At 45.6% G+C, this 25,273-nt stretch overlaps 1 protein-coding gene across 1 annotated transcript in view; it reads left to right on the top strand.

Annotated features, from left to right (window-relative positions):
• Nucleotides 1-2,373: 2,373 nt before the first annotated feature.
• Nucleotides 2,374-25,273, top strand: part of LHFPL4 (LHFPL tetraspan subfamily member 4) — a 95,260-nt gene continuing 72,360 nt past the window's right edge. The window contains exon 1 of the mRNA XM_044302197.1: nt 2,374-2,779. Coding sequence (XP_044158132.1) covers nt 2,374-2,779 — 406 coding nt within the window. The remainder of the gene's footprint in view (nt 2,780-25,273) is intronic.

The raw sequence follows: 25,273 nt of genomic DNA, 5'->3' as shown, positions 1-25,273 counted from the left end.
CCTGAGCTGTGACAACTCTAACAAGTAAAAATTCACATCAATAGTATTAGAAACCATATTTAAGCAATGGTGGCTGTTTCACCCGCTTACATGTGCATGCTCGACCTGGCTGAGCATGCGTGTGTTCTCAGTAGAATGAAAGGATGCAGCCTCCGCCAGAAACGTATCCCCCCAAAAAGCAAAAGTATTGGGCAACTGAAATCTAAATATTTTTTTACATGGATTTTGGTGCTGATTCCACGATCAGAAACAATTGCAATTCATCTCCATTGAATAAAAATGGCAAACTGCTTGTTCATTCTTATGGCGCTTTTATCCACTTGCGGTTTTAAAAACTGTGCCACAGAAAAAGATAAATGACATGTCCATTCATGGGACGGTTTCCATGCAGAAACCGCGTCCAAAGTTCCTATGAAAAGGGGAAGCATGAAAAACGGCATGAAAACCTATGACAAAACCACTTAAAAAATGCATGAAAAACCATGTCAAAACCTCTGCAAAAAAGGCATGAAAACCTATGTCAAAACCACAGGAAAAATACATGGAAAACTACGTCAAAACTGCTTCAAAAATGCATGAAAAACCATGTCAAAACCACTGCAAAAAACACAGAAAAAATGCATAAAAAAGTCCATAAAAAACACTTAAAAATGCACGAAAAACCATGTCAAAACCGCAGCAAAAAAAGCATGAAAAACTATGTCAAAACAGCTTCAAAAAACAAAAACTGAAAAAAGTTTGAAAAACTACCTGCTGCAAAAAAGCAGGAAAAACCACATAAACTTACGTCAAAAACCACAGCAAAAAATGCATGAAAAACTATGTCAAAACAGCTTCAAAAAACACTTTAAAAACTATGTCAAAGCCACGGCAAAAATGCATGACAAATCACGTAAAAACACAGCAAAAAATGCATGAAAAACGACATAAAAATTGCTTCAAAAATGCATGAAAAACTACGCCAAAACCGCTCGAAAAATGCATGAAAAACTATGTCAAAACCACTGCAAAAAATGCATGAAAAACACACAAAAACTGAAAAAAAGCAAGAAAAACTACGCCAAAACTGCTGCAAAAAAACAGGAAAAACCTCTGCAAAAAATGCACGAAAAACCCCCACATAAAAACGACCTCAAAAATGCATTCCACATCCTAAAAAAACCATGAGGAATCCCGAGAGCATATTCCACATCATTTATTTTTTTTCAGCACAGAAAAACTAAGTGTGAACATACCCCTATAGCCATTTTTACTCTTTCTTTGCTGGAGCCCGCTGTTTATAGGATATCCTTCCTGTCCATGTGGAAGATCCACACTAGACAGGGAGGTCGGCCTATGACCCAATGGTCAAGAATTTGAGACATACAAGACCTTTAGGGTCCGCTTAAGAATTTGGGCTAACCTAGTTAGTTCCACAGTTACCTATGGGTGGAAATGCTCCCGGGCGACCACATCATCCACCCCCCAGTGGCAAAAATGTTCTTGCCATCCAAAAAGCATAAATCAAAGCTGTGCCAACCCCCTCTTAGATAATGAGATGTACAAATATTATGCTGGAAGATGACTACAGATGGGGTGAAGTCCTGTGTATTTATGTCTAATGAAGATGAATAGGATGAGTGGTCTTTCCTGGCCCCTAGTGGGCACATGCCACATCACATCCCCAGCCTGGCACTGCTGTCTCCAGCTGTAGGAATCCTTGTAGGAGACTCCATGCCTCCTCCTGCCAGGAGCTAATCCTTCTGCATTGCTGTGCTTGCTCTCTGTGCACACAGGACTGTCTCTGCTCTGGCCGCAGCCTTCTCTTCTTGCACTCTGATTGAGCCAGTGATTTGATCAGGAAAGCAGATGAGATCAGAGCTGCCTGGGAAAAGCGGTCCCTTCTTCTCCTGCCCAAATCTGCATTGTAGCGGGGGCGCGCCCAGGCTCGGGAGCGAGCAGCAGGCAGCAGAAGGAGCCACAGCAAAGATGGAGTCCCAGCAGCTGCAGGGAGGGATGGAGTCAGCCAAGTCTCTGCCGTTTCATTGACACTGCTATTTTCTCCTCTTCCACCCCCCCTTCCCTTTCACAGATGGCAAGGGTCTGTGGCATCACCTTGCATTACTTGGCCACCCAGGGCATCTGCTGGGTATATCTCATTTGGGCTTCAGAGGCAAATGTTGCTTCCAGGGACTCTGCTATGTCTGATTAGCTGGCAGAGCATCGGGGAACCTCTCACTACATCCTCTCCTGGCATCTAGTGCATGGGCAGCAGTCTCCCTAGGCACTTGTCTTACGGTTTTTTTGTTTTGTTTTTGGTTTTTTTTGCAAGAAGGGTTCCTAAAAAAAACTAAAAACAAAGGTTTTTGTATTTTGTCTTCAGCTTGTGCCAAGATGCTCCCTTCCCAAGAAGCCTCTAAGCTCTACCATGACAATTACATGAGGAACTCCAGAGCCATAGGCGTCCTATGGGCCATTTTCACCATCTGCTTTGCCATCATCAACGTGGTGGTCTTCATCCAGCCCTACTGGATAGGGGACAGTGTCAACACACCTAAGCCTGGCTACTTTGGGCTTTTCCACTACTGTGTAGGAAATGGAGCAGGCAACAGAGAGTTCACCTGCCGGGGATCCTTCACAGATTTCAGCACCATTCCTTCAGGAGCCTTCAAGGCGGCTGCGTTTTTTGTGCTGCTGTCCATGGTGCTGATCCTGGGCTGCATCACCTGCTTTGCCCTCTTCTTCTTCTGCAACACGGCCACCGTGTACAAGATCTGCGCCTGGATGCAGCTGTTTGCAGGTAAGGAAGTAGACATGGAGAAGGTAGAACTAGAGAAGACCACCACCATAGTGGTCAATGGAAAGAGGAAGGCACCAGGCTATGGGGTTATCCTTAATGTGCAGTGGAAGTGACAGGGCTATGGAGTCTCTTCAGTTAAGGGTGTCTATGGATTAGATTAGGTTGACATGTTTGAGACATTTTGGGGGGGTTCCTTAGTAATTTCTCAGTCTTGAATGTAAATCCAATACTGATCCAATTCTGCATTCTCTGTATCCTTCTGCTCTGTCCATAGTCTTAGGATTGATGCTCCTGATTTGGTTAAAATAGAATGAGTGTATGGTCATCATTGGGAAGATGGTTCCTCAAACTATTGTGTCCTACAGAACATACAAGGGAAATGACCATAAACATCAAGCGCAAATTTTCTATTGACCAGAATCAACCACGTTTGGCTTTTTTCGACTCAAAGTTCACTTGGCAGTGGGGACCTCCATAATAAAGTAATCGACTGGTCATGACTTCCAAAGATAACCCCCAACGTTAATGCTGTTCTGTCCTGCTTGGACGCAGGAAGTCTCAATACTCATTGAGGAGCCCTCATGGTGGCTTCTTCCATGGTCCCGCCGATTTAAAGGTTTGGATCATCTACTTCTTTGCTGTGGTGTGTGAAGGATGTGCCTGGAGGCAGCGGTTCCCTGGTTATGGGGATCAGATGCAAAGTGGGAGCATTCGTGGGATGTATACGGGTTCTCAGTGATGGGTTAACAGAAATGCAACGTCTGGCAGCGGAATGGTCATGTAATCCTGCTGGCCAGTGTTAATACCATTTATTGGTTGTCTGTGAGACGTGCCTGCGTCTATCCATCTGCGAAGTTGAGTCTACAAAGAGTCACTTGGCTGGAAGTTGAGTGGCAGCATGCACGGCGGTGATTGATGGTTCTCATTACAGGAGGTTTGGTATAGAGACAAGGTGCAGCGTTCTAGCAAAGCCCTTTCTTGTGTCTGGAAACAGCCATTAGTCACAGAAATTCAGATGGTGAAATAAGGTGGCTTAGAAATTAAAAGTGCAGAAAAACGCACATGCAACGTATAGGACCATCCATGGGGTCTAGGTTCCTTTGAGAATCTTCGCCGACCTAGTAACGACATCTTACCTTGTCATTTGTTGAATTACGTCTTTTCAATCTTAGTCATACTGCAGTTGTGCTGCAGTTGACAAGCTCCTATGTAAACCCCTGGACTTTTTTTTTTTCCATAAGAGCTCAGTTTACCTAAAAAAAATAATAATCGGAACCCGTAGGGTTTCCAAGCAATGCAGTTAAACCAAAGGTTCTCCAGCTCAGTTGGAAAACATTTTCCTACTCCAATTCTTCCTGGTCCGTGAATAGAGTGCAGAGACTACAGTAAAGACTGGCAGTTCACAATCAGACTTATTTGTCGTGTGGAAAGTTGATGACAACCCATAGTCATTATGTCTGAGGGACCCATAGTTCCGAAAATGCATTGGGTGGACACCACCATATGCAGATGTAGCCGCGCTGCAGATGGATATTGCTTGATTTACGGAGCTGCTGTTTACAAGGTTGCATTAGAGGCACGTACGATGGACTCTCGCAATCCATACGGCATGAATAATTCTTTGTGTTAAGGCTCCTCGTGTCTTAATGACTCATTTGGAGCGTATATAAGCACATGCATATTTAATGTAGAATTGAAGCAATGAGCATCTCTAGGATGGAAATCTATCGGTTTTGCATTTGTTCTATGGGCGGAATACCTTCTAAGCAATCATGGTTTACTAACATGTAATGTGAAGACTGTGGCACTATGGATTCTACAGGCAGCAGCGAAGGCTGAAATTCAAAGGGACTGTCTACTCTGGACAACTCATGGTTAAATTGCTGGTCCCCCGACCAAAGGCGTAACTTGAAAGCAGAATCTGTCACAGGGTGCCCGCTGCATCTGCACCCTCTATAGCAGGGGTCGGAAACCTCAAGCTGTTGTGAAACTACAACTCCCAGCATGTTCCATTCACTTCAGTGGGAGTTTTGAGAACAGGCAAGCTGGGATCCATAGTTTCACTACAGCTAGGGGTTGCTGACCATGCTCTATAGTTTTACCCCTGCCCCTGGTGATGGGTCCTATTGGTGGCACTGCCTATAGATACCATTCCCCATCTGCCTGTTCAGCGGTTGTCCAAAGAGTTAAAAGAAATAAATTGCTAAAAGGCAAGGAAGATGTCAAAATAATGAAACAAGTATACTTACTGGCACAGACCCCTCCGCTCCAGCAGGGGGTGACATGCCCGCGTTGTGCAGTATACGGGCACGTCGCCCCCTGCAGGAGCGAGGGGATCTCTACCAGTAAGTATGACTTGTTTTATTATTTTCACACCTTCCCTGCCATTTAGAAGTTTTTTTTCTTAACTCTGACCATCCCCTTGTAGGCGTTCTCCGAGACTTTTCATAAGATGCCGGTCAATCGGTGGCCTCATCGGTGGAGCAGTCATGTCACCGTAGAGGCCAGAGTTGGTGATATGTATGTAGATGGCACATCACACTTTCGGTTCTGCAGAGAAGAGAGCTCGTGCTGGAGTTGGACCACCGGTGACAGGTGACTTTTTTTTAAACTCCTGCACCCTGCCTGGATATATCAAAAAAGGAGTTCCTGGTCTCGGAGAACCCCTTTAAGCATCATGCAGATAGTTCTGTGGCTCCTGATTTGTCATCAGAAAATCCCTAACCGGCCATTGCCCGGCTCTACAGATACAAGGGTAGTAGGAACCTGAATTTTTGTCCTGGAGAAGGAAAGCTTAGCCTCCACTCTTCTGTCCACCGTTGCTAAACATCTACGCGTGTAGTCGTTTTATGAAATCAGATAATTGTATAAGAATCGAGCGTAAAAGCATGAAGAGCAGTAACAGGGAATCTCCACACTGAAAAATGAGGTCACTTGGTCTATAAATAAAGCTGAAGATCCTACGTAGCTGTGCTCTGCTCCACACAGGACGTATAGATGGTTGCTGGCCAGTCGAGTCTAGAGCTAGAAATCAGGAGGTCTCATCAGTGAAGCTTTGGTACCTGGGACCCCCATTATGATGATGTCCTGGATAGGCTGATCTCAATGATTGTTGTCAGCACAGGGTGGGAGAAGGCATAGGTTTCCATCATTTCCATTGGTGTCCACCCCATGTGGTCATCCATGGCCTCCACAGAGGAAATATAGGATTACATGCCAGCCATCGAGATGAATGTCCATCCATATTAGGGCTGCAGTAAAGGAATATTTTAGTAATCGAGTATTCTGTCGATTATTTTTTACGATTAATCGAGTAATCTAATAAGAAAAACCTTGCCTAAAATAACGTATTGCTTTATAAAAACAATATTTTTATTTATTACCTCTCATTTTCATCAGAACACAGATCATTAGATCAAACTACACCCTCCGACCCAAATCAGACTATCACAGATCTCAGCCACAGATAAGCCCCCCCCCAGTCAGTCAGCCTTGCTCTCAAATCAGCCCCCCCATGCCGCAAGCCCGCAATCAGACCCCCATATGCTGCAGTGCAATCAGAGCCAGACCCCCATGCTTTCCATTGCCATGTCCCCCACTCCCCCAGTGTCATCAGATCAGTAGCCCCTCCATGCCATGTCCCCCAGTGCCCCCATGATGGCACTGCCATCAGCCCCTCCATGCCATCCAGATTGCCATGATGTCCCCCTTCCCCTGTGCCTCCATGACATCTATCATGTCCCCCACTCCCCCACATCAGCCCCTCCATGCCAAATCACAGGTGCCCCCATTAACCCCTCTCCAAACCAATACCTTTATACATGCCAAATCACAGGTGCCCCCAAATAACCCCTCTCCATCCCCCACCTCCCTCATATATCTCTTTATACATGCCAAATCACAGCCTGGTGCCCCAATTAATCCTCCCGCCCCCCCGCCGCCAATAACATGCCATTGCCAATTCACAGGTGCCCCCATTTCCCCCCAGGCCCGCCGCTGCTGCTACTAACTTTATACTTAACTTTAATGGCAGTGCGGCGTGCGCTGGCACATGGAGTCCGCAGGAGACGCAGTCTTCATCCCAGCATGCACTGGGACCTGACGTCACACACATCGGCAGCTAGCGCGCTGACGATGGGTATATACGCAAGGCCCTGCAGCGCGGTGCCCAGTCGGAACTCGGGAGGCCACGGAGCGGTGAGTGAGAAGCTTCATTTCACTCTCGCTCCGTGGTCATGTGACTCAAACGATTCCTCGATGCAGGGAAACTGCATCAAGGCATTTTTTACCTCGATTTAATCGATGAATCGTTTCAGCCCTAATCCATATGATGCATGACTACACTGGAACCACCAGAGAAGAAGCAGCAACTCTCCTATTTTGTCCCATAGGAGAAGGTTCTCAAGTGGGGGACACCCCCCATGACATCTATATGTCCTTGTGGTAGGACAACCAGAACCCTTCACCTCTTTTTCTTCTACCTATCTGCATCCCATCCTCCTAGGCGTCATCTTTCCTGTTCTCTCCTAGGCCCTTATGTGGATTATTGTGCATGACCACGACAGGAGAAGAAACTCTGTGGTCACAGAGACAGGACATGATGTCATTATTGACAGGTGGGCATTATTTAGAGGCAGTGTCGGACTGGGGTTCCTTGGGCCTACCATTGGAAATTATTCTTAGGGCCCAACTGCTATATCATCAATAAACTCAATAAAGGTTCTGACCCTAGTGGCAAGTGATTAGCTCCAAAGGCAGCTCCGAATGAGATTTTTCTCCTGGACGTTTGGGGCCCACTATGGTTGGGCCCACTGGAGGATCCTGTGAAACTCCGATGGGCTAGTACAACCCTGTTTAGAGGGATATGCCACAGAAAAATGACTACATTCTTGTTAGAGCGGCCATCTCATGTATGCACCCCTATTTTTAATTGAAGCCAGCCTCTTAATCCTGTAACTTACTGCAGGCCCATTTTCAGAAATCAGAGTCAATCAGCTGTTATTGTCTGGCCAGCTTTACATTTCCCCTGCAGTGGCCACTACAGGGTAAATGCGGTATTACATGCAATTCTTTTTCAAATGAATGGCTGACTATGTAATGCATGGATGGCTTGTGTCCTCCAGAGCAGCTCTTCCCTGTGGCTTACAGAAGAGATCCCATGGAGGGACCCCCCCCCCCCCCTCTATATGACATCTATATAGCCTAAAAAGTATATATAAAAACAAACCTATTAATAAAACAAAAGGCAGCCCTTTCCATTCCACTTTTTATGACCAAGTAGGTTCACAGCTTTCATCGATTTTACTTGATGTTGTACTGAAAGCTTTAACGGCAGAGACATATTGTGTAATGATAAATCAGGCCACTGAAGGGTTAATTGTTTCGCACCTCAAATGCTTCCCGTGTCACACACAATCCAGGCGTAGTAACAGCTAGCGAGCGTCTCTTCTCCACCCGCAATGTGTAACGTACCCCCCCCCCCCCCATTGTGGAATCTTGAGTCATAGAGGTAGCTACAAGTATGTATGAATCTTGAGTCCTTAATTATAGGATTTTTTTTTTTTCTCAAAGCCGTGAAAAAGGAGATTTATCAAAAGTGATGTAAATAGCAACCAATCAGATTCCACCTTTCATCTTTCAGAGCTCCTTTGGAAAATGAAAGGTGGAATCTGATTGGTTGCAATGGGCAAGTTAGCCATTTTTTTTAATAACCCCCGCACACACACCCCCATTGTGTATGCAGTCAGCCATGACTCAATATTCAGCAAGGTATTAGTGAGGCACGAGGCATGAGGCGCTCTGTACACCAGGGATCAGCAACCTTCAGCACTCCAGCTGCTGTGAAACCACAACTAGTAAAACACCTTCAGCTGTTCTTGCAACTTCCATAGAATTGAAAGAAGGATTCTGGGAGTTGTAGTTTGAGAACAGCTGGATTACGGGAGGCAGCTGATCTCTGCGGTACATCATCATGTATGAAAAGGGATTTAGGGTCCATTCACACGCCCGTTTTGTGGACTGGCCGCGTGAACTCCGTGCTGCGGTGCGGACCCATTGGGTTGAATGGGTCCACGATCCACAAGATACGGCAAAAGATAGGACATGTATCTTTTGCGGATTGGAGGCCCGGAACGGAGCCCATGGAAACACTCGGAAGCCCTTCCATTGGCTATCGGGTCCATGCCACCGCACCACAAAAAATAGGACATGTCCTATCTTTTGCAGTATCTTGCAGATTGCAGACCCATTCAAGTCAATGAGTCCACACCGCAATGCCCATGTACTGCGGACCGCAACACGGGCACGGCGGCCATACAATCATCTGAATAGGGTCTTAGGCATACATAGCTCATGCATGATATTATCTACAGCTTTCTGATACACTTTAAAAAAATAATAATAATAATAATCCTCACTGTTTTCAAGATCTCTGCTTGCTGTCAGTGAATGGAAACATTTGAGTTGCATAGCTAGCAGTTCCCTGATTTGTCAAAACTGTTCCCTTCTTAGATGGCATGACGTGTTACAGTCCAATCCCTTAGCCCAGGGCTGGCCAACCTGCGGCTCTCCAGCTGTTGCAAAACTATAACCCCCAGCATGCCCAGTCTGCCTACAGCTATCAGCCTGCAGCAGGGAATAGTGGGAGTTGTAGTTTTACAACAGCTGGTGAGCCACAGGTTGGCCATCCATGCCTTAGCCTATCCCAGGCTCCATGGTGGGAGATTCTCTGGAACCATACATCTGACATGTCCATAGACTATCATTGGCTAAATATATGCCGAAAGAGTGGGGTGGGGGAGGGGTTGGCATCTATTTGCCTGGTATATGCCGGTAAGGGAGACTAGTAGAGGAGGAGGACACAGACATAATTGAAAGTTCCTGGGGTCCACCACCTAAACCTCAGCCCCCGCTCAGCTCTCTTCTTCATACTCTCCTGTGTTGTACGAGGTGGTAGGACCTATTTGTAGGACCATAGGTAAAGTTTGTTAGAGCGGGGGGGGGGGGGGGAGGTTCTCTGTTCAGGATCCTCTTGGTCAGAGTGGTTACAAAGAGCGTCTCTCGCTCTGGAGGACCTGACCTGTCCTGCATCACATAGAGAACCCATTGATTTGATAGAGAACTGTGTAATACTTCATTGGCCCTGCGGTGGCGCTGTCGGGAAATTGAACACTTACTGCCAGGCTCCCCCGCAGATTATAGCTGATCGATGGGAAACAATTAGTGTTCTGCTTACTGTAAAAAGAAACATTTCTAACAAATCGAAATTGTCCAAAGTGGCCCCAAAAAAATAGAAATAGACTACAGAAACAGGAATTGCCTAAAAAATTTAAATAGTTCTAAAAATGGAAAAAAAATTAAAAGTGCTGTTTAACATTAGAAAAAAAATGGCCACTCTTGTCCATAGGTTGTCTGTGGCATTACAACATTCCAGTGAATGGGACTGAGCGGCGATAGCAGGTACGACCCATGGACATGAGGGAAGATCTAACACAACCCATTTCACTTCGCATCCTGGAAGACACACTTTATTGCAGTCAACTGCGACTCCATATATGAGCAGAAGCTGATCCTAAAGGGGTCGTGCCACAAAAAAACATTCTACATTTTTCAAAGCAGCACCTGGATCTGAATACTTTTTTAATTGGATGCAATTAAAAATTTAGCATAGCCACTGAGCTATTGGATAAAATGTATCTGTATAGCGCCACCTGCTGTTTGTTCTTTTCCTTAGTTCTTGTCCACCTCACTGAGGTGGTCGCACGCGCTCAGTTTAAATCTTCAACTGCCAGTTTAAATCTTCAATTGCAGAGCAATGAATGGGGAGCTCTCTGGATCCATGTGCGGTACAGGGCTGGTTCTAGCTTTGTTAGAAAGAGAATGCCATGTATTATATGATGCCCGATTTTAATTATTTGCCTCAGTCATGGGATAACCCCCTTTAAAGCTAAATGATTACCAAAGGGGCAGAGTTCAGTCACGTATTACCAGAGAAGCTGAGAAAAGCCTAATTAGGGGTTAAAGCAGTCAGACTTGAACTGGGAGGAATTGAGACCTCTTATCCTCACCTCTAAAATGCATGGAAAGGCATAGAGGACGTTATTACAGACCATCTATCATGTTCTTTGTATTATCTGGAAGATCTTACTGAACATGAAGAAGACACTAATGGCAATGGGTTAGCTGGATTTAGAAAAGTATATATATAATTTTATTTTTAGAAAGAGCGCCCCCCTTCCCCAGAGGTTGAGACTGGTACTGCAGCTTAGCTTCATTCTCTTGAAACCTACAATACCAGACACAGCCTCTTGTCTAAGAGTGGCGCCGTTTCTAGGCAAAAAAGCAGAGCCTTTTGTCTCATCCCAGACAACCTCTAATGGGGGGAAATGACTCTCTATCATATTGGCTAAAGATTTAATTTAGTATAGAAATATCCGCCAAACAGATATGTTGGCTCACAAATATCAGCTGCGTCTGACTTGCCATCTGTTCCTCTGTCTAATGCGTTGTGAGACGCACTTTTCGTGCTCACTATTAATAGCTGCAGGCAACATCAAAAATACGCCGTTCTGGGTGTAAAACATTCATGAGCAAATCCTTGTCATTTCTGTTACCGGAGCCTGACGTTTCAGGGACTTAGCCCAAATTCATTAGCGAGACGTAGTTCAAGGGTAAACATACCATAGAGATACCTACTACGGGTTCTGTGGCATCCTACAATGGGGTGCCCAAATCATGGGGGTCCCACCATTCTTTCTCTGTGGGTGCTGTGAAGGTAGGAAGGACTCCCCCCTGTCCAAATAACAGGATTGGGACAAGGGTAGGCAGAACGGGCAGCTGCCTAGAGATCCATGGGGGTTGGCGGACGCAGCCAGCAGGAAGAAGGCATTAAAGCGGCATACCCATCCCAAGTGAACGCTAAGATATGCCATCACTTTATGATAGGTGGGGGTACGCTCTGGGACCACTACCATGTTCCGGCACAGCAGGGTTCCCATGTTTCCAGCTGCAGGGAACAGCAACTAGCTCCATTCACTTGAATGGAGCTGTGCTGGGGTTCCCCTTCAAGGAAGATGCAGCCCCCTTATTCTCAGGATCATTGGGGGGTCCAGAGGTGCAGACCAGCACCAATCCTGAAATGATAGTATATCCTAGCGACATACCATTATTTTATGAGATGGGACTACCCCTTTAAGGAACCTTCTCTTTAAGCCAATAAGAAATCTTGCCCCACCCCTGAGGAACAGTAGACAACAAGGAAAGGAAAGGGACTGCTCAGAAGGTCTGAGGGATCAAATTACAGTCTCTACATGGGAGGTCTGTGGTAGCATCAGAGGATTTTTTTTTAAGGTGGAGCTTTACATTTGCAAAAATATATCAATTTATACTCCGCTTTCAAATCGATGAGGGGTTATCTGCTGATCAGAGGCCACGGCCATTGTCTGGTCACCCCTTTGTTATGGTGTAGCCCCAATATTCATCCTGAGCATATCCCCCTCCCCTCTACTTCTGCTGGTTTAGCTATAGGTCTATTGGGGGTCTTTTATTATACCATTTATATGTCAGTTTTTGGCGTATATCTGACACAGATTCAGTCACAAAGGGGATTTACCGCCAAATCTGCGACTTTTCCCCGCCTCACGCCAGGTCTAAAAATGGGGGCGTGACGTGGGCAGGGAAAGGGACGGGCTGGCCAGCCTGTCTCATTTATCATTTTCTACGCTTGTTTGAGGCGTAGAAAATTATCTAAATCTAGGCCGGCGGTGGATGCGCCGAAGTTATGGAGAGAACGGCGCCTCTACATAACTTAGGTGTATCGTGCACCAGCGCAAGGTCTAAAACGCCAGTCTTACTAAATGACCCCCATTGTTTTTATAGAGAAAATTAATTGCAGAGCAAAGTTAGTTAATAACTACAAGTTTTTACAATAACCAGGAAGATCATCGCAGCGCAGAATAATTCCCCAGGCTCAGCTTTTTACTGACTTCATAAAACACATAAAATATAGAGTTATTACCAAATATAAGAGGGACTCATGTGACCAGGCAAAAGGCAGAAGCAATATACTATAAAGGACATGGTGCTTAAAGGGATTGTATGAAACTAGAAAAACATGGCAGCTTTCTTCCAGAAACAGCACCACTCCTATCTACAGGCCGTCTCTGGTACTGCAGCGCAGTCTTATTCACTTGATAATAAACACAGAAGTGGCAACTACTATCACTCCCTATGCCCCATGCTGAGACAATAGAGCCCATTTTTGGTCACCCCCCTCCTCCGTACCCAACTGTAGGAGAAATCATTGGTCTAACTAGGTTCCCTAGTACTTTATAAGAGCAGAGACCTGGGCAGGTTCAGAACGCCCCTAGAGGAGAAGGATGAACCCAATTCACACTTAGGGCTCATGCACACGAACGTATTTTCTTTCTGTGTCCGTTCCGGGTTCTTTTTTTTTGCGGTCCATATGCGGAACCATTCATTTCAATGGGTCCGCAAAAAAAGCAAAACTAGAAGTTACTCCGTATGCATTTAGTTTCCGTCCGTTCCGCAAAAAAATAGAACCTGTCCTATTATTGTCTGCATTACGGACAAGGATAGGACTGTTCTATTAGGGGCCAGCTGTTCCGTTCCACAAAATACGGAATGCATCCGTATTTTTTGGGGGGATCCGTTTTTTGCGGAGTGCAAAATGCATACGGTTGTGTGCATAAGGCCTTATGCTCTCTGTTTTAGTTTTTTTGTCCCCATGATGCATCACTTGTTTTGGGTGGACCCTGCAGCATTAGGGCTCGTTCACACGACCATTGGTGTCCCGTGCCCGTGCTGTGAAAGGGCACCTTCCGTGGGGCAGGCGCATGGCGATCGCAGAGCCATTCACTTGAATGGGTCCACGTTCCCTCCGTTCCGCAAAAAGATAGAGCATGTTCTATCTTTTTGTGGTGCGGAGGCACGGAACGGAACCCCAGAAAGCACTCCGTAGTGTTCCGTTCCGTGCTTCCGTTCCGCATCTCCGGATTTGCAGAACCATTGAAATGAATGGGTCCGCATCCGTGATATGGAGTGACAACGGAACGGTGTCCGTGTATTCCGGATCCGCAATACGGGAACGGGACACCAACGGTCGTGTGAGCGAGCCCTTAACCTGTGTTGGAAGAGGGGGTGGAGCTTGACACATGGTGAGATGTTGTGGAAAACTATGTGTCAATAGCCACTAGTTGCTACAATGTATAAACCATTTTGTTACATGGAAGACTGGGGGCACAAGGAACACATACACATATGTCCTGGATGACTGGAGTTTTCCTTTAAAGGGGTTGTCCTATGGAAAATATTCTACAGTTTTCAAACACCATCTGGATCTGAATACTTTTGTAATTGCGTGTAATTAAAAATGTAGTATTGCTACAATGAAATCTATCTGCATAGCGCCACCTGCTGTTTGCTCTTTTTCTAATCTCTCTGTCCTGCTCACTGAGACAGAAGCACCCGCTCAGTTTCATCCTTCAGCTGCAGCAGAAAGGACACGTCCCCTAAGCTCACAGCTTGAAATAAATCTAGCAGAACAATTGAAGCAATGAATGGGGAGATCTCTGGATCCATGTGATCTGCAGGGCTGGTTCTAGTTAGAAAAAGGTTGTCTGATTAGAATTTTTTGCATTATTCATGGCATAACCCCTTTAAGACTGATCCTAAGTTCTGCGATCACCTTTGACGGCTCTGTAAGTGGCTTCTGAGCGGCGCTCTACAGTCTGTTGATCAAAATCGAAATAAATCTCCCAACGCATCATTCTAGATCCCGGCTGGGCTCCCTACACAAGAACGAGACGTATGTATTATCCGCCGGTCACAAACTGATCGCAGAATATGGTAATCAAGCCGCTGAGCTACTCCATCTTAATTGGTCTTGGCATTTTAAGTGCCCGTTCTCCACGTACGCCCTGATAGATCGGAACACTATGGGAACTTACGTAGAGGATGCAAAGATAAATTACATTTTGGAAACGTACCTGCCAGTAAACAGAGCGATTGGAAGATGTGTCCGCCGTAATGAGCCGAGCGCCGTCTGCCGGGATAAGTGATTATATCGAGTGATTTGGAGAGAAGGTTGGGAGGAGGCTGCGGCGTTGGGTCCCTGGGCAGAGCACTTGGGTAAGGATTGCAAGGAGAAAAGTTTGTAAAAGTTTTTTTTTTTTTTTTAAACTTCACGTGATACAATTGACTGTGAAAATCATGGAGGACCCAGCCAGGGGAATGCGCCAGGTAGCTAATTACAGTGAGCATATTGCTTTTATGGCAATTAGGTGGCAGGGTAAATGAAGCTATTGAATGCAAGATCAATCTCGCTACTTCTAAAGTCTCGGTGGCTCTGGGTTCCAGTTCTCAGTGGCCCCGAGGGAGGTTGGGGAAGTGATGCTCCTGCTTGAATGCGGGAAAATTAATTTGTTATATGATGAGATCTTAGCTGAAGCTGCAAATGCAAATATGTTACTTATTAATAATCTCTGTGACTGTAGAAAAGTGCAGGTGAAGGGGGTATTACAGCAAAAAGGTTCTTCTTCGTGGAATAAAAAGTTATACAAGTCGACAGTATATCAATTTTTCAAGTTCTCTGCTTGCTGTCATCCAGTAGGAACCTTTAGGCTAGGCCTGTACAGTTTCTGCATTGCGATGAAGGTTGCTATTAATTGACAGCAATCAGAGATCTTGACAGTCAAGAGCTTTATTTTAATTTTTTACAGAAAGTATAGGGGAAAATTGTCTAACTTTTGATTGTTTAGGAGCGCTTCGGGGCAGAGTATGACTGGACTTAAAATGTCCCATTATATGTGGTTCAAATGTTGGTAGGTATGGGGGTTAATTGCTGCTTCATGGTGGCCTTGGATAGTGGAGGGTTATTGCCTGATTTTCTGGTGACCTAGAGTAGCGAAGGGGTTGATGTCTGCTACCCTGAGAGTCTATGGCAGGGATCAGTAACCTTCAGCACTCCAGCTGTTGTGAAACTACAACTCCCAGCATGCAAACATCCTCGGCTGTTTTTCTAACTCCTACAGAAGTGAATGCAGCATTCTGGGAGTTGTAGTTTCTGAACAGCTGGAATGCCGGAGGTTGCTGATCCCTGGTCTAGGGTGAGACATTGCAATTTTTATTTATTTCATGGTGGTAGTGTAGCAGTCTGCATCCATGGTGGTCTAGGTTAGTGGAGGGGCTTATTTCTTCTTTATTGGCAGTCTAGGGTGATGGATGTGTGAAGGTCGGCTACCCTGGCGGTCAAAGATTATAGATTACTAAATGTGATTCCCTAGGGGGTCTATGGTGGTTGAGATATTAATGTCTTCATCCTTGGTGGTCTAGGGTAGTGGAGGGGCTTATTTCTTCTTTATTGGCAGTGTGGTGTGATGGATGTGTGAAAGTCGGCTACCCTGGCGGTCAAAGATTATAGATGACTAAATGTGATTCCCTAGGGGGTCTATGGCGGTTCAGAGATTAATGTCTTCATCCTTGGTGGTCTAGGGTAGTGGAAGGATTAAAGTTTGCTTTATTTGTTGTCTGAGGTTGTAGAGCAATCCATGTTTGCTCCCTTGATGGTCAAGGGTTGTAGAGGTTTTATTGCCTGCTTTCCTGTGATCTAGGATGGTGTAATGCTCAAGTCTCTTTCCTTAGGGACCTGGGATGGTGGAGGAGTTATTGCCTTCTTTCCTGGTAGTCTAGGGCGGTGTACAGGTTGATGTCTTTCTATCAGGTGGTCTAGAGAATTAGAAAAACATGGCTGCTTTCTTCCAAAAACTGCACCATCCCTGTACACAGGTTGTACGTGGTATTGCAGCTCTTGCCCATTGACTCCAATGAAGCCGAGCTACAATATCACAATATAACAACCCACAGACAGGGGTGGTGCTGTTCTTGGAAGAAAGCAGCCATGTTTTTCTAATCCTGGACAACCCCTTGAATGAAAGATACCCTGGTAATGTAGGGTAGTAGATGGGTTCTTGACGGCTTTACTAATTGTCCAGGGTTTTGGAGAGGCTTAATGACTCCTTCCCAGAGGTGGTCTGGTTCTCAGGTGGTCTAGGGTAGTGGAAGGTTTTTGGAGATATAGGTTAGTGGAGGGGTTGGTGGTGGTCTACGATTGTGAAACAGTTAATAATAAGTATGGTGTTGAAGTCGACCTTCTGTATTTTGACAGAGCATTTTTTTTTTCAATTACCTATTTTTATCAAAAACCCGTTTTCCCCTGATAAACCTGCTCCCAATTAAAATTACAAATGTCTGTCAGAGCTGAGATAAAACACAATGGCGTCTTCCATTTTAATCATGGCGCTTATCAGGCCGGACGCCTCCAACATTTTTCTCGGGCTTCCTCAAATTTATAAATTGAATTTGTGTTTTGCGCCTTTAATCATTGTTTAGTGTTTCTTAAAGTAAACCTAATGTAGAGAAAAGGCAGCGGACGCTGTACAATGAAGAATGCAAATCTCTAAACTGAATGAAGCAACGCTACAGTCCAAGCTGCAACTCTGTGCGCCGTGCCTGCGGCAGAGCCGAGGGGGCGGAGCATGACACGAGGATCCTCCATGGAGCCCCGCACTGAGCACTTATTTCTGGAGTGTTCCTTTAACAGTGTACAGAACATGAGGAGGCTGGTTGATATCTCTGGCTAAAGACCAATGTGCGATTGTAATCCAGCACCTAATCCCGCTCATGTATTTAAGATTAGAAGGACTTTAGGAAGATTTTCGGTTGATCTGACCATTGAGCAACTTCAGTTGGGAAAAACACCACATGACAAGCCCAATAAATCCTACATTCTTGGGATTGTTGCAAAGTCATCTTCCCGAAAGGTTAGCACTGAGTCGTAGTGCAGCTGCAAATGTCAATGCATAAGCCCTGACCTAAGTGGGATCCAGAAAAAAAAAAGCGAATCCACGTCACTCAGGTACGGACTCCACTTTTACACGATTTTACGTCAGGACCAGAGGTATATCTAAAGCTCCTTGGCGCCAATGCAAAATCCGTAACTGCTCCCCCACCTACCATGTGCCTTGTCATGTTGCATAGGGACCTCTGAGCCCCATCGGGCAGCAGGACCTGGGTGCGACTGGGTGTTACTTCTGCGTCCTGTATAACTACAACCCTCATCAGGAACACAGTGACATAGCAGTGAGGATCTAATTAGTGTAGGGCAGTGATGGCTAACCTCTGGCACTCCAGCTGTGGTGAAACTACAACTCCCAGCGTGCTCCATTCATTTCTATGGAGTTCTGAGAACAGCCAAGCAAGTGTGCATCTTGGGAGTCGTAGTTTTACCACAGCTGGAGTGCCGGAGGTTAGGCATCACAGGCGTAGGGAGCATAGTACAAAACTATCGCCATCAGGGCTCATACACACGGCCATATTTTTGGTCTACATCCGATCCACGTTTTTTACTGATCGGATGCGGACCCATTCATCCCAATGAAAAATAAAATAAAACATGTCCTATTCAGTGATGGCCGGTTCGCCCGCGAACACATGCGAGCTACCATCTTAACTCACAAGTCCGGCGATGCACAGGTAAGCCCTTACCTGTGCCTGTGCGCGAGCCGGTCTGAAATCAAATACGGTCTCCGGGAGCAGGCAGTTCTGAGAACAGCCTGATGAAGGCCCCCGGCGGCTGTTCTCAGAACTGCCTGCTCCCGGAGACCGCATTTGATTTCAGACTTGTGACTCGGACTTACCTGTGCATCGCCGGACTTGTGAGTTAAGATGGCAGCCCGCATGTGTTCGCGCACGAACACGGCGAACTGGCATCACTGGTCCTATTCTTGTCAGGTTTTGCAGACAAGGATAGGACATTTCTGCAGTAGAAAAAAAAATAAAAAATGGCGGCAAGCGCTAAGCCGAAATTTGTGTTTTACAAATCCGCAAGTTGGGGACCGCGAAAACGGATACGGAGCCCTCAGGGCTGGGCAAGCCTAAGGGACTCGCGGCAATATGAGTTCATACGCTCTACCCAAGCCAGTGTTGTGGTAGACAAGGGCCCCAAAGGGCGTGGCCCCCGACGGACACTCTCGTGGGAGACTCCCCACCACCCATTCCTATTAAGACAAGGTCACGGGACATTTGGTGCTGTAGAAACTAAATAAGCGTCCACATTAGGAGAATTGAATGAAGTCTAGCGCAAAGAATATATATATATATATGAAATTGTGCTGATATTATCCCCACAGGTCTGAGGTATCGGGGGTATATTTATTGCTCCATGAGAAATGAAATACATTTATTCATCTTGAACAATGCAGATAATTGAATTGTCTCCCACATCATTGCATTAAGACATGACTCTGGTGGCGTAATGGTCCTTGGTTCCTCCCGGTGATGAGCCGCACGACGAGGCTAATTCCATTTATTACAGTCGGGGCAATAAAACTGCACTTTTCCACAATCTAGTTTGAAGATATATATACTGTGTTTTCTGTGATTTTTTTATTTATTTTTTATATTCTCAGAATAGAAATCCTAGGATATGGTGTAAATCATCTGTTTTCACTAAGGGTTAAAGCAGGGCACCACTCTGGTACATAGGCTGGGTCTGCTATGGCAGCTCAGCCTCAATTCATTTGAATGTTGCAGTACCAGATACGGCCTCTGGATAAGAGCGGCGCTGTTTCAAGAAGAAAGCAGCCATGATTTTCAAATCCTATACAAGACCCTGATCAATAATCGCACACACAAAAGGCTGACGTCTCCTGTTCTCTGTAACTCACCCTTCAGCTTTGCTGTGCAGATTGGGACAGTATTAGCAGAGTCATGTCAAGATCATTGCAAGGCTCAGCAGAGTCATCTCTTTAGAATGGAAGGGCAGGAGCCAAGATAAAGTAGAATAATAACTCTGTACACACAGCCATAAATCTGTATGCAGCTCTCCTGTCACTTCCCGGGATGGGGGGATATGGACATTTTTTTGTCCATCTGCTTCCATTTATTGCAGTTTCCATAAATCAGACAACTGATTCTGTGTATACAGAAAGGAAGCGTGTGCCTCCAATATGGCCTCCCCAGCAAAGTTATTTTTTTAATTAAATAAAAATTGCTACAACCTAAAAAAATTAACACATTGTTTCTTTCTACAGACTTAAGTTTGATGAATGTTGCTAAAATGAAATTGATGATAACTTAAAGGGGTTGTCCGCAGATTTGCACCTACGACACCGGCTGACCTGTTACATGTGCACTTGGCAGCTGAAGGCATCTGTGTTGGTCCCATGTTCAAATGTGCCCGCATTGCTGAGAAAAATGATGGTCTAATATATGCAAATGAACCTCTAGGAGCAACGGGGGCGTTACCATTACACCTAGAGGCTCTGCTCTCTCTGTAACTACCGCGCCCTCTGCACTTTGATTGACAAGATCAGGTGTGATGATGTTTTCACTGCCTGGTCCTGTCAATCAAAGTACAGAGGGTGCGGCAGTTGCAGAGAGAGCAGAGCCTCTAGGTGTAATGGTAACGCCCCCGTTGCTCCTAGAGGCTCATTTGCATATCTTAGACCATCATTTTTCTCAGCAATGCGGGCACATATGAACATGGGACCAACACAGATGTCTTCAGCTGCCAAGTGCACATGTGACAGGTCAGCCAGTGTCACTGGTGCAAATCTGCTGACAGATGCCCTTTAAGTCATAGAGGAAGCTGAGACATGAGGTGCTATTTGACATGGCCTTTACCCTGAATAACTATAACTATTTCAGAATCTGCACAACAGACATGGAGAAAAAAAAAGCATGGATAACAGTGCCCATCATCCGCTAAGGTTAAAGGGGTAATACCCAATCTATGACTACTGGAATAGGAGCGGAGCTGCAGTACCTAAGAATGAGCACTACACGGTATATGGAGCTGTGGAGTTTTCCGCCTCCATACATCGTTTACTTTAACAGCTGATCAGCGGGGGTCCGACACCAGGTCATCAATATGTCAGTCATCAATATATTGGCCCTGGAAAACCCCTTTAAGGGCCCATAGTGATATAACATTGATTCCACACAATGGCAGTCGTTCAAAGGTGCGTTCCCAGCTACTGGGATTTGCATTTCAACAGCAAGAATATTATTGTTTGCTCATGAATTTCTTGAACATATTGATTCTCCCTTTGAACCCGCTCTCGCGCCTCTTCTCCCCGGTGGGAATGGCGGCTCATTAGCTGTGTGTGGTGTGGCGCTTAATATACATAAAGAAACCTAAACCAGTACTGCAGAGGCGCCAACTGGCTCGCCCAGGAATCACGCACCACTACGCTCCTCCTCCTCCCTGGGCTGATTATAATACATGGGGGGGGGGGGGGGGGGTTTATTCCGTACGATGTCCGTGAATATTTATTCTGAAACTTTATGTCGATCATTTCCCAAGTGTCTGGTAATGAGCTCTGCGGCGAGGACGGTAACCCAGATGCCAAAGGGAAGGATGAGAAAGTCTATGGGATGCAGCTCCCGATGGACCCTGGCAGACCCATAGAGTGTCAATGGAGTCGCTGTGTGCTTGCTCGACCACTGTCCCAATGCAGTGGGACATGAGACCCCGTTCTTATGGTTGGTGGCAGCTCTAGTGGGCAGACCCCCATTAATCTAACAGTTCGCCCCTATTCATTGGATAGGGTATCTGGTTGTTGCAGGAATGCCGCCTTCTCATCTCATATACTTTGCTGTAAATATTGCAGATTTTCCACCGATGGCCGTACTCTTGTTTTGGTGGGTCTCCTGGTGTTAGTTCACTCCATACCCAATCCAAGATGCACCATAATTGGCTGTGAGCAACCAGGTACATGGGCCCTAGAAGCGTGAGGACACATAGGCATAGGGAAACCATGTTAGGTGGATCATATCGTCTTTTAAAGAGGTTCTCCGGGAATGATTCAAGACATCCGTTAGCAACCTGTAAGCAGAACTGGTTGCCACCAATTAAAGAGCTGCCTAAGGGGACGAGGGGCCTCACTACACACTGCACTGCTCTACAATAGATAGTAATGATCCTGCCTACGATATGCCATTATGGCTGAGCAGCCTGACAGGAGCGCTCACCAATATGTAGTAATATGCAAGTACCAGAATGTAGTGTGTACCTAGGCAGCTCTGCAAATAGAGGCAGTCAGTCCTGCTCACATTCTAGGACAAGTTGCTGGCACTGATTATAAATCATTCCCAGAAAAGTCCCTTTAAAGGGGTTGTCCCATTTAGACAGCTTATCCCTATCCACGGCAAGGGTCCGATCACTGGGGTTCCTGCGGACTGCAAATATAGGGGCCTGTGGTCCCCTTTTAAATGGAGCTGCAGATGCACATGCGTGACCGCGACTCCATTCATCTCCACGGGAAAGCTGGAGATAGCTGAGTGGTGCAAGCTCGCGGCTATCTGCGACCCCATAGAGCTGAATGGTGCGACAGCGCACATGCGTGACCACCACTCCATTCAAATGAAAAATCATGGCCCCTATTTTTGTGATCGGTGGGGGGCCCCAGTGGTCGGAACTATGCTGATCAGACACAACCAATATCCGGTGAATAAAGGTCTGAATGGGACAACGCCTCTAAGGGGTACTCCTGCCAACAGGAGCAGTAGGCTGGCAAGCAGAGAAGATAAGCCAGGTCCAAAGAGTTGGCCGAGCAGTAGTAGAGGCCGCAGGTAGGTGTAGAGGGTGGCTCTCCATGTTAGTGTGGCTGCGGGTGGAGACGGGGGTCTCCCCACAAACAGAACTGAAAAAAGTGCCTGAGCAGTGGGTTAAGTTGCCTGGGAATGCACGTGAGATCCCGAGCTGATGTGTGAGGAGGCACCCCTATATCAGGGAGCATGTACAGACTGCCAGAGGGAGAAGGAGAGCAACTACAATGTCTGTTATCACCATTCCCATCCGTGAGTTGGCTGCACACGCCTGTACCATATACTTGTTGCTGCATTGAGCGTGTCCTTGCCATCATTACACAACTGTCACCCTGTTCCCTTACAGGCCCAACATGGTCGTAGCTATAGGGGGTGCAGAGGTAGCAGTCGCTACCGGGCCCAGGAGCCTGAGGGGGCCCAAAGACCCTTGTGCGAAATAAGCACTGAGGAAAGGGGGGGGCCCAAGCTGAACTCTTGTACCAGGGCCCATGAGCCTTTAGCTGCGCCCCTGAGATCCGACATTTAAAGGGTTTCACAGATAACATTGTAGTCTGCACAATTATGAATGATCTAACCCAAGGCATGCAAAACAGTTCCAAGTACAATTCGGCCCCCAAAAAGCGACGATGATGGCTGGGGCCCAGCTTCGGAGAGGACATTTTGTGCTGAGCTATTAGATGTCGCAGGGAGCGATGAAATTAAAAAAGAAATGTTTTCTAATTGGCCGCCGCATTCACTTCATTACCTCATCAATATACCTTGCACTTGCTAAGTGGAAACGACTGATTTAAAGGATTTGCAAAAATGATAAAACTAATCGTTCTGCCCCAGGAATAATTCATGCACAATGATGAGATATCTGGGATTCTTCTTGGTAATGTTACTGCATTAAGCATCCGGCCTCCGTGAGATGTAATTACCAGACACAGGGCTCTCCTCCAACCGACCATCAGATGTCGTGGAGACAGGAATTAATTGCAGGTTTCATTCATATTTATAGAATAGAGAAACTACAAGAAGATTAGAGGGGTCTGCAGGACACGGCGGCGCGGACACGGCGAAGCGCCCTACACAGAGCATCAAAGGTGTAGCAGAGAAAAGAAAGAAAGAAATGATATGGAGAGAAGTATGTGAGATAGATAGATAGATAAATAGATAGATAGATAGATAGATATAGATACAGATAGATAGATATAGATAATTAGACAGATAGATAGATAGATAGATAGATAGATATAGATAATTAGACAGATAGATAGATAGATAGATAGATAGATAGATAGATAGATAGATAGATAGATAAAAGAAAAAAGAAAAGAAGCAGCACACAAGAAACAATTTGCGGGTGCAAAAAAATCCTCCTGAAGGACCTGAGACCAAGGCCCCAAGTATAGATAAAGAGCAAAAAGAAGGCAGCACTGCAGGTGTTTATTCACCCAACCAGCAGCAACGTTTCAGCTCTCTCTATGGAGCCTTTGTCCAGCTGAGCAACATGTGCAAAGTAACATACATAAATAGTGACAGTGATTAACAAAATTACAAATTAATTCATAATACAATAAAGTGCAAATGCATGAATAGTACAATCACATTAGTAGTGTAATTCATCTGTGTTCATGAATTAAATCTATTAAAACATGGGTATGAACATAAAAATTCCATAGCATAATTCGTACAGTGCAAAAACCATCAAAGTTTACATAATTGATAATCAGTGTAAAAGTGAACAGGTGCATTAAAATGATACATAAGTAGAAAATCTAATTAAAAACCTTTGAATGGATCATTATTGGCCGAGGAGACATGGTGGAGACTGCTGGCGTCCGGAAGGAGCATTGGCGCATGCGCCGCTCAATCTATTATCGCGAGACACATAGTACTAGTGAGCAGCAATGAAGACCACAACAAAGATGGCCGCTATAGAAACATTGCATCAGGACGCCCATACAGAATTAACGACACAAGAAGTGTCAAAAAACACCGCAGTAGATAGCAGAAGAGGCCGATCCATACATCGGGGACCAGCGATTCAATGCCGGTCACCAATGAGGCATCTGTGCCAGCAGGGGGGTACGGCTGTCACACCACCACCCTGCTCTCCAGAATTCTCAGCACATTCGCACCGTGTCAATCTATACCACGGTATGAATGGGGTCCACAATTGTGGATCAATCACACACAGCGGTAGGGGATACACGGATTCACTGCATCGGTGCTCATGATATCAAAACAATAAACGTGGCAATCAACCCGTCTGGTAAGATGTCACCCAAGTCCCAAAAGGGGGCTGGAGTCACATCAAATACAGACAGGGGCTGTCACTGACCTGCTCAACAAAATATAATAATAAAATTATATAAAGAAGGATCGCCGACACAGTTCCTCCTGTCTTCACCATATATGTCCATTCATGGTATATATTCATAATATTGTCCTATATAGGAAAAAGGAGGAGAGAAAAACAAATTAATATATGGCACATATTGTTTTTCATATACACAATCAGAACAAAAGAGGATAAACATTAGACAACCCTAAATTCCACATTCAAGCCCTGTGGCCAAGAGTATAAATCCAATAGAGCTCACGTCTCTTTAGTAGTTTCGTCCGATCCCCACCTCGTCTTGAGGGGGGATATTTGTTCCAGAATTCTGAACCTTAAATCATTTTGTGTATGTTTGGCCTCGGTGAAGGAAGATCCATTTTTTGTTTTCTAATGGAATATCGATGTTGATTGAGACGGGTTTTGACGTCCCATGTGGTCTCACCGATGTATAAAAGGTTACAGGGGCAGACCAGCAAATAGACAACATAAGACGAATCGCATGTTAAATATTGTCTGATCGTAACCCTCTGCCCTGACACCGG

This window comes from Bufo gargarizans, chromosome 7 (assembly GCF_014858855.1).
Source record: "Bufo gargarizans isolate SCDJY-AF-19 chromosome 7, ASM1485885v1, whole genome shotgun sequence".
Classification (NCBI taxonomy): Eukaryota; Metazoa; Chordata; class Amphibia; order Anura; family Bufonidae; genus Bufo; species Bufo gargarizans.
Note: the sequence above shows the minus strand (reverse complement) of the source record. Positions and strands in the feature narration are given on the sequence as shown.